This window comes from Zosterops lateralis (assembly GCF_965231275.1).
Source record: "Zosterops lateralis genome assembly, chromosome: 15".
NCBI lineage: Eukaryota > Metazoa > Chordata > Aves > Passeriformes > Zosteropidae > Zosterops > Zosterops lateralis.
The window spans coordinates 869,536-884,397 of record NC_139775.1 but is presented as its reverse complement, the minus strand read 5'-3'; the positions used below and the strand labels follow the sequence as shown (position 1 = coordinate 884,397).

At 52.6% G+C, this 14,862-nt stretch overlaps 2 protein-coding genes across 2 annotated transcripts; one reads left to right on the top strand and one right to left on the bottom strand.

Annotated features, from left to right (window-relative positions):
- Window positions 1-220: 220 nt before the first annotated feature.
- On the bottom strand, window positions 221-6,488 carry SHMT1 (serine hydroxymethyltransferase 1). Its single transcript, XM_083872203.1, has 12 exons — window positions 6,418-6,488; window positions 5,117-5,234; window positions 4,692-4,837; window positions 4,272-4,387; window positions 4,022-4,182; window positions 3,772-3,853; window positions 2,788-3,000; window positions 2,428-2,544; window positions 1,967-2,089; window positions 1,668-1,784; window positions 1,447-1,557; window positions 221-1,119 (listed from the first exon to the last, which is right to left on the bottom strand). Exons 2-12 carry the CDS (start codon window positions 5,207-5,209, stop codon window positions 950-952), a joined length of 1,449 nt encoding a protein of 482 aa, XP_083728329.1. The 5' UTR covers window positions 5,210-5,234; window positions 6,418-6,488; the 3' UTR covers window positions 221-949.
- A 1,457-nt stretch (window positions 6,489-7,945) lies between these two features.
- Window positions 7,946-9,457, top strand: LOC310915362 (chemerin-like receptor 1; the record flags this gene model as incomplete). Its single annotated transcript, XM_083872172.1, has 1 exon — window positions 7,946-9,457. One exon carries the CDS (start codon window positions 7,946-7,948, stop codon window positions 9,029-9,031), a length of 1,086 nt encoding a protein of 361 aa, XP_083728298.1. The 3' UTR covers window positions 9,032-9,457.
- Window positions 9,458-14,862: the final 5,405 nt, after the last annotated feature.

Here is a 14,862-nt window from a genome sequence, read left to right as displayed (position 1 = left end):
CCAGGAGGCTGTGATGAATTCTCATCTTATTTTAAAAGCACTGTATCCTATTCCTGCATGTTGAGTTCCGTGTGTGTGCCCGTGTGTGCCGAATGCTTGCGTCAGTAGTTAGGGTGAGTGTGACCAGAAGAAATCCAAGAAGCATGTCTTAGTGTCGTGCTGTAAGTGTTACTGCACAAGAGTTTAACAGATGTTAACACCAAATGACTAGTCTGAGAAATGTACTTTAAAAAAAATATTTATTTGGGTTCAGATATTTTTTTGAAATACAAAAAAAAAAAAAAAAATTGGTCGTATTTTTTAAAACTTATAATTCTTGTCATACATCGTGGTTAAATTCTTAATTTTACCATGCTTATTAAAAAATGGTTCAACCCAAGCTTTGTGCAGAGGGGTCTGAGAAAATACTGGAGGATCTGGTTAGGATGGGATGGTGATCCCAGGAGGGATGTTCAGGACAAGGCTTGGCTTTGTCATACATAGCCTGTGCAGGTGGCAAGGCACATAGGATGAAGGGGATCCTCCAGGCTGAAACCAGGGGGACCTTTAGTGGCTGTGAGGTTTCTTGTGCAGCTGGAGCCCCATCCCTCACACTGCCGTGGGTAGGGTGTCCAGGGAATGTGGACAGAGCAGCCTAAATCTCATCTGCTGCCCACAGCCAGCATAGGAGCTGGATGGCACCTGGCCATGAGGTGAGGGTGGCCTGGTGCTTGGTCACAGTGCTGACACAGTGGTGAAAGGCTGGTGTCCCCATGGAGGTTGTACTCATGGGGTCCCTGTGCCCCATGTGGCAAAGGAAAGGGGAGTAAGACCTAAAGAACTGCTGCTGCAGTTCCACAAGGAAATGCTGGGAGGAGGCACTGGGGTGTTGGTCTCAGGCTGGGGATTGTGAGCGTGCCACAATCCCGGGTACTCCCGTGGCTCTGGGAGCGGGTATGGCAGTGTCCCCTTACAGGACAGGCAGCCCTGGGAGCGGGAACGTGGCTGCGAAGGCTTCTACCTCTTCCTTCAGTGCCTTCAGCTCCCCACGGTATTTTGGGTCCTCCAATTTGTCCTTGAATTCCTTCAACGTGGCCTTGGGGTTCATGTCTTTCTGCACACGCAGAGCCAGCTCGATCCCTGCCAGGATAGGAGATGTCTTGGTCAGCCCTCCCAGCTGCTGCATCCTATGGCTCTCCCAGCCCTGCTCCCTCCCTCCTTCCCATCTGAGAGACTTGCTGCCCTGGGAAACAAGTTGGAACTCCTAAGGACTGGTTAGGGCAGCGAGGAGAGTTTGGCTGGTCCTGGCTGTGACCAGATGTCCTCCCCGACATCCAGATGTGGTTATTCCTCATTTGTGGGTGTGCTCCCTTGCCAGATGTGGGGGTGGCTCCAATGTGGCTCACCCAGGAGAGGTGCCCTGGCCCAGGCTGGTGCTGGAGCTGAGTCCCAGCCCCACAGACTCACCTTTGTGGATGTACTGGGCCACCTTGCAGAAATCATCCTGCCGGAAGCCGCGTGAGGTGAGAGCCGGCGTCCCAAACCGGAGCCCACTGGGGCGCAGGGCGCTGACATCACCTGCACCATAACGAGGCACAGTCACCAAACCTGGCACCAAAACCACTCCCTGTGGGATTTCAGGCTCCCGGAGCGGGCCAGGAGCTGTCAGGGCTTGTGGGATCCCTCACCAGGGCACGTGTTCTTGTTGCAGGCGATGGAGCACAGCTCCAACACCCGCTCAGCCCGGCCACCGTCTGTGCCTTTGCTGCGCAGGTCCACGAGGATCAGGTGGTTGTCAGAGCCCCCTGCAAAGAGAGGGGCTTGGTGGGCATGTGGGCTTGGGGAAATGCTGCTCCCACAAGGAAACTTCAGCAAAAGACTTGAGATTTAACAAGGGGTGAGGAATTGCGGCGACAGAGCCCTGCCCATGGTGTCCATGAAGTGCTGCCAGGGTCAGCCCCATCCCACTGCCAAGACGTGTCCTCACCTGTGACAATGTCATAGCCCATCTCCATCAGTGCTGATGAGAGTGCCTTACAGTTGGCCACCACCTGCTGCTGGTAAGCCTTGAATTCGGGTGTCATGGCCTGATGCAGTGCCACAGCGATCCCTGCAGAGAGAGGCAGGCCAGGGTCAGTTTTGGGGATCTCCCACCAGCAATGGCACTGCCAGCAGAACTCATACTGGAGCTGAACAAACTAATGGACTGATCCTTCCTTTCTCCTAACCAGGCTGGTGGCATTGCTGTGAGCCAAAACACAGGGTTAGACAGGCATGGTTACTCCTTGGGCAATCAACCATCTGCCTTTTGCCACAGTGTCCCCAGGCTGTGAGCCCTGTGGGGCAGCTGGAGCCTTCTGTGCTGCTGCTGGGGGTTAGAGCCCTGCCAGGACATCTTTTCCAGCTCCCCCTGCCATGCTGGAGCTGGCAGCCAGCCTGGCTGCATACCTGCAATGGCGTGGTTGTGTGGGCCTCCCTGCAGCCCCGGGAACACCGCCTGGTTGATGAGGCTCTCCAGGTTGTAGAGGGTCTCCTTGCCTGTCTTGGGGTCCACACTGCGGGTGCCTGCAGGACAGGGAGGACACAGTCACAAGGCAGCACAGCCACCCTTCTCCCATGAGCTGCTTTCACCCCCTGGCTGCTCAGAGCAGGCATAGTGATTGTTCCTCCTCAAATCTGAGCCTGAGTTAGCCCAGGGAAGCTCCCCAGATGCTCCCAGGATCTTCCTGCCTTCCCTCCTTCCTAGTTAGAGCAGGAAGGAGCGTTAACTTGCAGCGTTCCTCCCGACACCCCGGCCAGGTCGGGCACCTTTGCGGTAGAAGATCATGCCAGCCCTGCAGCCCCGCAGGGTCTTGTGGGTGGTGGTGGAGACGATGTCGCAGTGGTCGAAGGGCGAGGGCACCACGCCGGCGGCCACCAGCCCGCTGATGTGGGCCATGTCGGCCATGAGGTAGGCCCCATTGTCGTCGGCAATCTTCCGCATGCGCGCGTAGTCCAGGTTCCGCGAGTAGCAGCTGACACCTGTGGGGACAGGCGGTGAGGAGGGGAAAGGAGCAGACGTGCAGGATTGGGAAAGATGAGAGAGGAAAAGCTTACAGATATGATTGCCTGGCAAGAGATACTAAAGATATAAAACCTGTGAGTGAAATAGAAATGAAAGCCAGCTTTGAGATGTGATCATGGCAGGCAGGAAGATGGTGATTAGCTGGAGATAGGTTGAGGGATAGAAAACAGAAGGACTCAAGGGAGTAGCCCCTCTCCACCCTGCCAAGGTATCAGGGAAAAGGTAGATAAGAAAAGTAGTCTTTAGAGTTTAGAATATAGGATGATATGGTAATACAGTTCTCATAGGCTGCATGCAAAGTTTGTAGGTTTTGTATCTTACACCAGTTGGTCACTGTAAATTAGAATTTTCAACACAAAAGGAGATATAATGTATTGTAACAAGGTCCTCGGCTCTCTTGTCACCCTTACCCCTGCAATCTCTCTTACCTCATACCCTCTCTCTCTCTTTGGGGCTTCCCTTCAGCCAAGGCTGGTGGCTGAAGGCCAGGCCCTTTTTACCCACGACCCTTGCAATAAAATCACCAGGTCTGCAGAGTTCCTTCTCCCTGCCTACACAGGATCATGTTTGCAGTGCAGACAGCCCAAGCTCCTTCCAGGGTGGTTGTGTTGGAGGTTTCCTCCTGGCACTTGCAGCATCCATGGGCTTATGGAGGTGCTGCTGGCTTCAGAGAACCACCCCCACCCAGGCTGTGCCACCAGGGAGGTCAGTACAGGTGTGATCCTTACCTGCTATTATCAGCTTGGGGTGGAAGAGCCGGGCATTCTCCTCCAGCTTGTCATAGTCGATGTAACCAGTCTTGGGGTTGACCTGGGAGAGGAAGAGGAGGGTTCGCCCACTGTGCTGTGGTAAAGAACAGCTGCAGTGCTGTCCTGCAGGAGGGGGTGCTAGCAGCGTGATGCTGCTACTTTTAACTTGAAGAAGCACCAACATTTATGATAACTGCATCCTGGCTCTGACTGGAGCAGCTCTCTGTACCTTGTAGGGCATAGACTCGAAGAAGACAGAGGTGGCAGAGATCTTCTTCTTGTCTGTCATGAACCCATGGGTGAGGTGGCCACCATCGGGCAGGTCCAGCCCCATGATCCTGCCGTGGGGCTCGACCAGGGCCGTGTACACCGCAAAGTTTGCAGGTGACCCTGCAGCAAGAGCACGCTGGGCTGGTTATGAATGCTGGGGCACGCAGAGGCCTGGGCAACTGTCCTGGCTCTCCTGAGCACCCCAATACCTGAGTAGGGCTGGACATTGACTCCCCACTTCTGGGGGTCAAGCCGGTAGGCCTGCAGGGCTCGCTTCTGGCACAACCTTTCCAGCTCATCCACAAACTCTGTTCCACCATAGTACCTGCAGTAAGGGACAGGGCAGGGGGTAAAACCAAACTCATTACTCAGAACGGTGCCTGTGACCAAGCTGGGGAGGAACTGGGGTGATGCCCTGTTTGTGCAGCCACAGCAGACGTGACCCTGCTGAGGCTGCCCCGTGTGTGGCCAAGGACTGAGGCTGAGAAGGTCAGAGCCTGTCTTGGAAGAGCCTTGCACCCAGCATAAGGACATTGCTTCCTTCCCTGAGGTGAGGCCTGGCAGGATGGGGGGTTCCTCTCCCACCCTGTGAGGGTTTGGGTTGGTGGGCCTTGGCCCCAGCCCCATACCTCTGTCCTGGGTAACCCTCGGAATATTTGTTGTTCATGCAGGATCCCAGGGCCTCCAGGACTGCTCGGCTTGCAAAGTTCTCCGATGCAATTAACTCCAGCCCCAACCTCTGCCGCTGCTTCTCCTTCTTGATGATGCTGTGCACCTTTGGGAGAGGAGAGAAACGGCTTCACCCATGATGGCTCTGCACAGAGATGTGCACAGGGCTTGGAGAGGGGCCTGGAAAGGTGCTGGAGAATGGAGACATGATCCCTTCTTGGTGCAGCTGATCCAAACCAGTCACAGAGAGGGCACAGAGGATGGATGGGTTCCAGCAGCTCAGCCTTGGACCCTGCCATGTCTCTGGCTCGACGAGGTCAGCATCCCCACGTCTGGCTGGGGGATGAATGAAGCAGCTGGGCAGGAGCCAGGAAGGGGATCTCACCTCTGGGTCGTTGGTGTCCAAAGGCTCCACCACCATCTTGTTATGGGAGGCCCAGAGCTCGGCGCTGGGGAGGCCCTGTGTTGAGCTCGCCATGGTGCTGCTGCTGGGTCTGAGTCACCTGCCAGGGGAGCAGGGAGTCTGTGGGATGGCAACAGGGCTATGTGCCTTCACACCTCCCTGTGTGCTGCCTGCTGCCATCCCATGTATTCCCTGAGAACAGCCATGGGCTGTTGGATGAGGAAAACACACGCAACCCTCAGGCTTCCCCTGCTCATCTAAGTTCAGTTTAATAACAGTGCTTTGATAATGTCTGATACTGTCCCATCATCACCCCTCCCTCAGCTTCCCCTGCCCAACTCAGCAGTGCCTGATGTTCAAGGGCAGTGAAGTGCTCATACCCATAGATTTCAATTTTACACACGGTGCAATGCTCACCATGCTTAAACATCCTGGCTGCTTTCTCTTGGGCAAAACCCCAGCAGGTCAGAGTCCTGCCCCAACCCTTGACTGAAGCATCTTGTGGAGCTGAGAGGCCCTGAGCAACAGCAGCTCTGCCTCTGCTTGCTTCCATGGCATGGGTGATGCCCAGGCCTGGCAGGAACCCCCTGACCCGGTTGATGCCACTGCTGCTCTTGGGGAAGGAGTAACAGCCCAGCTGCTGCCTTGGCAGGAAACAATGCATCTTTTTACTCATTAACCCCGCAAGGACGGGTGAAGGTCCGTGAGCAGGTTATTAAGCAATCCCCCATGGCTTCCTTGTGCCAGCTGCCGAAGTCCATTCATGCCGCCCTCACGCTGGGCAGGGATGTTCAGCCATGCTCTGGCCCAAGCCCAGGCCTCACTGGCAGGGTGGGAATCCTCAGTGCCAGAGAGACTGGTCTGGGCAAAGGGCTGCGAGGGGAAGTGCTCTGGCTGTGGGCAGGATGCCTGGGTCCTGCATGTTCCCGCAGCACAGGTTGCTGAGCACTCAGACTCACTGGTTACAGAGCTGCCATTCCCAATCAGGATGAGACCCCCCCCCCCACCGTGTCCCCTCTGATGGTGGACACCTGGCACCTGACCTGGGGAACCCCATCCCCGAAGCTCTGTCTCCACCGAGTTCTGCACCCCCTGTATCCCGACTCCATCACCTCCCATATCCCGAGAGCCTGGTGGCGCGCCCTTCCGCCCTGCCCCGGGTGGCGGGGACCGGCGCTGCCCAGCCACTGTCGTGCCCCAGCCCTGCTCTCCCCACGCCGCACGCCCCGATCGGGCCCGGGGCCCGGTCCCGGTCCCGGTCCCGGTCCCCGCTCGATCCTTACCCGATCCTCTTTCCCACCCCGCGCGGGCTTCCGCGCGCTACCATAGCCCAGCCGGGCCCCGCCCCCCTGCGCCGCGACCAATCAGCGCCGCGCTCCGCCCCGGGACCGGCGGCGGGGAATACGCTCGGGAAGCGCCTGGGCCAATCAGCGCCGCGCTCTGACCCCTCCCCGCCTCTCATTGGCTCGCGCCGGGGCGAGGCTGGCGGCGCGGCCCGCACGTGGCGCCCGGGGCGCGGGTGACCTTGGCCGGGCCGGGAGGGGCGAGGAGGCGCTGCTGTCACCTCCCCTCTGCCGTCACCCCTCTGCCGTCAACCCTCTGCTGTCACCCCTCCTCTGCCGTCACCCCTCTGCCGTCATCCCTCCTCTGCCGTCACCCACAGCTCCGGCCCTGCCTGCCGTGCACCCCCAGGTGCTACTCCTCCAGCCCTGCAGTGTTCCCACGGTCCCACGACTTCCCCCATGAGCCAAAGGAAGGGACACCCCAACATACTACAGTGGGAACATTTCCAGGCATCCCCAAAACCCCCCACCAAGACCGTATGTCCAGGACAGCTGGTGTGCCAGGCCCTGGTACAGGTTGGGCACGTTGTCGCTGCTGTGGGGAGCAGAGCTGGCCCTGTCTCCACTCGCGGCAGGGCACACCGGTGCCCAGAGGGATTTCTGGGTGCTCAGGAGGGAGAGCTGTCAGGGGAACGAATGGCACACGCAGGAGAGGAGCCGTGTTTCTTCATTCGTCAAATCCGAGTTAGTGGGTGGGCTTGGCCAATTGGCCCCAGGGAACGTGCACCCTCCAGGGCTTCAGGGGTTAAATCAACACACCACAAATTGAGGAAGAAGATTAGGGAATAAGTGATCCTACTAAATTCCTCGTGATCCCAAGCCATGGGAAAATGGGGCGAGGCAGTGTGAATCACCCTGGAGAGAAGCAGCAGAAGGGGAGTCAGTCAGGAGAGTGAGACCACCTGCTGTGGGCAGAGCAGCCAAGGAACAGCTGGGTGAGTCCTGCCAGGATCTGCCAAGGCAAGTGCCAGGGTGAACTGGAGAGAGATGATGGTAGTGAGTGGGTAAAGGGGCTATGGTTACATTTGGATACAGCCCAGGTGTTGTTCTGCACTTCCCTGGAAGGGGCTTGGTGAAAAAAAAGTCTGTTAACATCATTGTTACCAGTCTAGATAGTTTTTGCTGTCATAATTTGTTACTGTCCAAAGAGGACTTCTTACAGTGGGGGGATCTGGGTTTCCAAGGCTTTGCTGCTGGCCCATGCTGGCTTGCTGCTGTGGGCTGTTGATGAAGGTATTGTTCTGACACACTGACTCCAGCAGCAAAACTGGGGTTGGTTTCTCTGGTTGGGGTGGTTTCTGTGAGGTCCTGCACATGCTATAGAAAAGGACTTCATATTAATTATAAATTCATTGATCTAATCTGGCTTTTCACATACATTTTTTGCACAGTTGCTGGCAAAGATTTTGAACTCTCTTGCGCTGCAGATAACAGCTCTGTTGTGATTTCAGGTCTTGGCTTGCTAGTGATGGACAGCACCTCTTCCTCAACTTCCCCCTTCTCTGCCAGCTGGCCCACGGAGCAGCCTGAGAACGCCACTGACCACGACTACTACTCTGGCCTGCAGAAGACCATGCACATCCTCTCCATGGTGGTGTACAGCATCTCCTGTCTGCTGGGGGTGACAGGGAACGGCCTCGTCATTTGGATTGCAGGCTTCAAGATGAAGAAGACGGTGAATTCCATCTGGTTCCTCAACCTGGCCATAGCTGACTTCATCTTTACCTTCTTCCTGCCCCTCAGCATCGCCTACACCGCCCTGGGCTTCCACTGGCCCTTTGGGAAGCTCCTGTGCAAGCTGAACAGCACCATCGCCTTCCTCAACATGTTTGCCAGCGTCTTCCTCCTGACGGTCATCAGCATTGATCGCTGTGTTTCCGTGGCCTTTCCCGTCTGGTCTCACAACCGCAGGAGCCCGGAGCTGGCGGCCAGGGTCGCGCTGGGGATGTGGGTCCTGGCTGTCCTGCTCAGCTCCCCATACCTCGTCTTTAGGGACACCGTGGTCAGTTCCAGGAACATCACCAGCTGTTACAATAACTTTGCGCTGTCCGATGACTACGTGTCCGAGGCAACGCGCAGGCTGTGGAGGATGCGGCACAAAGCCATGATCGTCACGCGGTTCTTATGTGGGTTCCTCATCCCCTTCATGGTGATTCTCATCTGCTACAGTGTTGTGGCTGTCAAGCTGAAAAGAAGGCAGTTGGCCAACTCTGCAAAGCCCTACAGAATCATCATTGCTGTCACAGTCTCGTTTTTCCTCTGTTATTTCCCCTATCACATCTTCTCCTTGCTGGAAATATCCAAAAACTCTTCCAGCCATGAGATGAAACTGGCCCTTTACATAGGGATTCCCTTGGTTTCCAGCCTTGCTTTCTTCAACAGCTGCATCAACCCCATCCTGTACGTCTTTGTGGGACCGGATTTCAAGGAGAAATTTCGCCAGTCCATCCTGTCGACCTTCGAAGGGGCCTTCAGCGAGGAGTCGGTCCTGGGCAGCCTGACCAGCCGGCGCAAGTCCAGGTCTGCTTCAGAAGTAGAGGTCCCAAGGCTCTGAACAGGTGCTGATGTGGAAGGGGCCCTTCTCTTCTCTGCAATTTCCCTCATTTCAGAGCTCAAATCATGGGACTGGGAATGGTAAAGGGCTGCACTCACCAACGAGGCGTGATTTCATGTTTTGGAGGTGTCTCAGATAGGCTATGATTTAACACACCATAGGAATGGAAGAACTCTCTGGAGCTGCAGCAAGGTGGGTCAAAGTAGCAGCATTTTACCCATTGTGCCTTTTGACTCTTGTTGATGGAGCCTTTATAGAAAGAGGGTTAAATGCAATGGCTGTATGTAATTTTGTGGGGAATGGAATAGTAAGACAATCATCTTTTCTCTCCTTAGGAAGGACAAATCAGTGGTCATGCTGCTGTTACTCAGATGTGATGTACAGCATAACTATTTCTGAGTAATACTTGTCTTTGTGTTTCACATGTTTCCAGCCCTTAAATAGGGGAGATCTGATACTTTGTGCTGTTGGTGAATGAATATTAACCCCCAATAAACTTGTGTAAAACATACCCAGCCTGTTGTTGTTGCCTGTGGGATAAAACACTTGATCCAACCTGATCCACTAAACAACTTGATCCAACGAGCAGGTTCATCTTTGGGCTACAGAACAAGTAGATAAAAATATTAAATATCTAGAATTTGGAAACAAACCACTGCTATTAGCAGCAGCTCTGAGTGAGGCAGACAGGACATGACCTGGGTGTGAGGACTTGCCTGGGGCATTTGATTGCCAGACCATGGTTATTGTTGGGTTTATTGTTGAGTTTCAGACCTTTGGGTACATTTGAAAACCAGTGAGGAGAACGAAGAACAAGTGGCTGAGCTGAGTCTGGCCAAGCTTCATATTTGCAAACTGTCCAGGATGAAGAATGTGGGGACTTTCTTACAGGCTTCATAAGCCTCAGGAACTCTTACATTTTTGTGAGTAGAAAATGTTGGTCACATAACAGGGAATGACAGCACTGAGGTGTTATCATTTCCAGCCCATCCATAGCAGCTGAGTGAGCAGTATCACATCTCCTTATCCTGCCCTACCTAATTTACCTGTAAATTAGTCCAACCTACCAATTGTCCTGTTCATCCTGTCAGAAACCTGCCTTGGAGCCTCCTGCTCCGGTGGCTGGAAAATCTCTGACTCCCAGCTGGAACGTAGGAATTTACACGTCCCTCACTGTTCTGCATGGATGACGTTACGAGTGAGAGCTGTCACCTGAACGTGTTGGGGATTAATTATGGGCCTGCTGGGCCATGCAGGATTGAATGAAGGTCGTGATCCTAAAGGCACACATGCACTTAACCTCACATTCATGCACAAACCCGCTGAGAATAGGGACTGTAACATGACCATCATATGTCAAGCTTGAGTGAACAGAGAGATTTAACCTTTGCCACAAATTGCTGCCTGTCATGGAGATAAAACTGCAATGTTTGCTGTGCAGCACGTAACTCTGGAGCTGTTTACTTGCTCCTGGAGGTAAACTACAGCATTGATTGCCATGTCAAGGTTGTGCAGACCCATGTTTGCTCTTTCTGGTTTTCCTTATCAGTTTGCAGAGTCCACATAATTCCCTGTGACAAGAGTCTCCGTGAGTGTTGGACCAAAGCCTCGTTCTCCTGTTTTGCCTCTCTCCTCAACCCTGGTAGCCTTGAAGGTCAGGATTTGAAGTGTTGACCTGGTTTGTGGTAGAAAAGAAACCAGTCTTCTGGGTCATTTGGAGATCCAAGGAGGGTACAGATTCCCATGGGACAACATAATTTAAGTGAAGCAGAGTGTCTGGATGATCTAAGGAATGACCACTGGAAAAGCCATAGGTAACGGAGCAGAATGAGCTTGAGATGGAGATGGATTTGTCATCCTGGGTCTGATCCCTGCCCTTTGTGCAATGGGAAACCGTGCTGACAGCAAGACAAACCAGGCTGCTAAGGGACTGCATCCAAGATAAATCTCCCATTGTATCGAGTTCCCTCCTGTTTAGATTATCTCATTATCACAGGGATAATTGTCAGTCCCTCATTCCCAGCTAGGAGGCACTTCATTCTCTCTGATATTTCCATTTGCCATATGCCTATCTAGAAAAGCTTGAATGAAAAAAAGGGGGAAATACTTTCCAACAGGAAATCCAAGGAGGCTGAACGGCTGCTTTGGCAGCTGTGCCCTCCTCTGACGCAGCTCTGCTGTCAAGGCTCTTTCACATGCCATGGGAGGAGTGGAACAGCCTGAACCTCCCAGTATTTGCAGTCATTGAGAAAGGTGCTGAACCCGCTGCCCTGCTGGTGTGAGGCTTCATTGGTCCTGCAGAGGGGCCGATCCGACTGCCCTGCCCTTACAAACAGCGGGCTGGGATGGGCAGAGCCACTGGGGTGTTCAGGGTCCAAGCATTGAGGTGTGTGTGGTCCAGGCTGTGCATGAGGAGCCTTAGCTGAGAGAACAAGCAAGTTTTTACCAAGCATTAAAGTCAGGGATCTCACCAGGAGCAGCTGTTGCTGCCTTGCTTTGGAGCAGAGATTATTGCAGGTGGCTCTGGAGCTGGGAGAAGCTGCAGAGATGTCAGGGAGGAAACCAGGCAAGGAGGACGTGGCAAGCGGTAACAAAAGAGGACAAAATATTTTTCCCCTGGGACCTGGATGACAACAGGGAGATAAGAACTGGGCTCAGAATAGTTAAGAGGAAAGAGAAAGGAGCAGGAGCTATGACAGCCTTGAAAGTACCAGAAGCAGGATAGTGAATGCAAATGAATGAGAGGGACTCTGCAGCAGGTGAGGAAATTCTCCTTAAGGAGAGCTTAATGAGCCAATAAAGCCTCTGGGAAGCCTCACAGACCCCACACCTCTCTTCTGGTGAGACTTTCCTGGTGAGTAAAATTTTTAAGTGTCTTGCTCTTGAACTTGGGGAATCAAAGACAGTGCAGTGGTCTGAGAGCAGAACCTTTTCCAGAACTTACTGAAATCAGGCAGGAAATAATACAGGGAGTTAGAGGAGAGGTTCTGGTAGAAAGCTTCTCTGTGAAGATGTTGGTAATAATGTCAGTGAGTGGGGTAGGCTGAAGATATCTGGGTAAGACTCAGCCTTTTTTTGGTGTAGCAGCTGGGTGAGGATCCCACTCCTAGCACGGGCACTAATCTGCTCTTGCTGATCTGGGGCTGGTCCTGGTCAGAACCAAACTGGGGAGGACACAGGATACTCTTTGCTGGGTGCATTTTGATGCTTCCCTCCAGCTCTTTTTTAGTGTATGGGCCAAGGCTGGTACCAAATCTTTCTTTACATCCTCCAGTTGTGGACAAAAAGCACAGGACCTGCTCTCATACACTGAATTCTGCTTTCATCTGCAAAGTTATTCTATGGTGACTGTGTCAAGCCCTTGCTGTACTCACTAAATGCCTGCACAGGGCATGGTGCCTGTGTGCTCTTTGGAGAGGAGCTGCAGCTTAGTGAGGCAAATGGCAAATCATGCTGGGACCCAGCTGGCAGGACAAGGAGGAATAGGACACTAATTAGTGTTTGTCGTGGGCTGTGTAGCAGTTCAAATTCCTAATTTGACATTATTTTCACTGTGCAGTCCAACCACTTCTGCCTAAAGGCAAATCAAAGGGCAAACCACACACATAAACATCAGGTGATGGACGTGAGCAGGATGTAAAATAGACTTTGCAGGACAGAGCTGCCCATGCACAGCAAAGCAGAGGGAATCTGTGAACCAAACAAGAGGCACCACCACTGGCTTTTGTTTCAGGGCAGTGTTTGTCCAAGCCCACACCCTGTCTGTCAGTGCAGGACCTGTCACACTCCAGGTATTCCCACAACCCTCTCATCTTGTTGGGAGGCTGGTTGGAGATAAACCCGTGTCTGTGCTGCAGCTGATGCAGCAGATCTGTTAAACATTACAGACTGACCCGGAACCGTGACTGCAGCTGGAAACAGGAAAAAAAAACAAACCCTGAACTCGGGGAGTCCTTCAGTCAGAGCTGTGTGACTCAGGGAGAACAGGACTGTGACAAATGAGCCTGTGCCTGTTTCCCACAGACAGCCAAGCAGTAATATTTGATAAAGCAATGAGTGCTGTCTACTGCCACAGTCCTTCACACAGAGATGTGTTCCCTGCTCCAGGACCATTATTACAGCACTTTGCTTCCCAGACATGGGGAGTGCTATTTCTAGCTCACTCTCAAGTTATGATAAAATTTCACCTCCTTCCATCAATTCCAAAATGCATTTATAGTTGCTTTGAGTTCTGCCTCCCTAGCTGGGTAATGTCCAAGGCAGAATCTTCTGAAAATTGGACACTGTTGTTCCCCAGGCAAAAAGCTGGAGGCAGAGGAGCAGGGAGGTGATCTTTTGGTCTGTGTTCACTGTGGAGGTGCCTGTGTGCTGTGGAACCTCCCTGTGGGCTCAGGGGGGCTGTGTAGGGTAGAGGATGTTTTTGGGATGCCTTTATTTGTTGGGAGAGACCAAAGCTATCCACAGGTCTCCGTGAGGATGAAGTCAGGGTGTTTCTTTGGTGCACCATATCTGATAGTTCTCACTGTCAGCTGGTTTGGTAGGTGGGCTTTAATAGTTGGGATTTTTTTTTTTTTTAACAACTCTAAACAAACAAAAGCCAACCTGGCTGAGCAGTGATGGATGGAGCTCAGGAGCTGGGGTGACAGGAGCATTTATCTTCTCTCAGGTGATGGATGCAAGCTGTCGTCCAGCCCAGTGCTGGATGAGCAGTGCCCTTCACCTTGTCTGGACTAGGTGTGGTGTGGGGGAGTTCTTTTGCACATCTCTGCTTGCCAGGGTCGCATCTGGATTAAGAACAAGAAACCTCTGTGAGCCAGTGAGTTCACACCCAGCACATTTTCAGGATTCCTTAGATGGCTGGTAATTGAATCATTGTAAATTAAATAAAATCCATGTGCACATCTTGGAGCAACTGTTTGTTGAACTCTTAGCATTTGGATAGAGTATTGTCAAATTAACAAATCCCTCTCCCTTGGGAGCTGAGATTTAAACTGGTGTTCCTCTGATCAGGAAGACAGAGGTCGGAAAGAAATAGATTTTTTTTTCCTCTAAGAAAACAAAGGCAGCAGCCTTATAAAAAGAGGATCGGAAGACAGGATCACTTAGTTCCTGGTCCTACAGTTTGCTTAAGCAATGTCAGGAATTTGGGGCAGCACAAATCAAACTGTCAGCAAATTCTGAGTGCTCTGGGATATTGAAAAATGCTTCTAGGGAAGCCTGCTAATTGCATTATGGGTCAGTGCTTCACCATGTGTTGTTTCTGGTTGTTCTGCATTAAACTGCTCTGCCACACCAGCCTGTAGCAGAATCCTGGAAGGGAGACCAATGCTAAGAGAAATCTCTGCTGCTCTGTGAAGAGGCAAACAAAAAGCTCAGCCCCCTTCCTTTTTGTCCTGAAAGCCCTGAAACAAAAAAAGAACCTGCTTGGGTCAATGATCCTGAATCAACTGTGTGGAAGCACCAGCCTGGAAGCAGAAAAACATGGACTGGGAATGGTGGAGGTGGGAGGAACTGGACTATTCCCTTCCACCTCAGTGTAATTTGGAAGAGGATGCAGGAAAGGCAGAGGATCAATGCAGCATCTAAGAGGCTGACGGCCTCTCTGCTCACATATTTCTAACAGATGTCCTGGCTTTGTGAGCCTGCAAGTGGAGTGCTCAACATCTGTTCCACAGCTCCACGTTAAATGGCTTCTCCCTCCCCAGCTCTGACTCTGCTGAAAACAACAACAACAACAACAAAACAAAACAAACAAACAAAAAAAAAATAAAATAAGGAGATGACCAAGTCTTGATATGCATGAAGCAAGAAGCAAATGTGAAATCTGGGGA

Bases quoted from the DNA above. Each gene is read 5' to 3' on its own strand.
- SHMT1 (XM_083872203.1), bottom strand. From the start codon at position 5,209: ATGGCGAGCTCAACACAGGGCCTCCCCAGCGCCGAGCTCTGGGCCTCC. The intron at 4,183-4,271 runs GTATTGGGGTGC...CTCTTGCTGCAG, and splicing joins CAATGTCCAGCCCTACTCAG to GGTCACCTGCAAACTTTGCG. The intron at 1,558-1,667 runs GTGAGGGATCCC...GTTATGGTGCAG, and splicing joins CAACAAGAACACGTGCCCTG to GTGATGTCAGCGCCCTGCGC.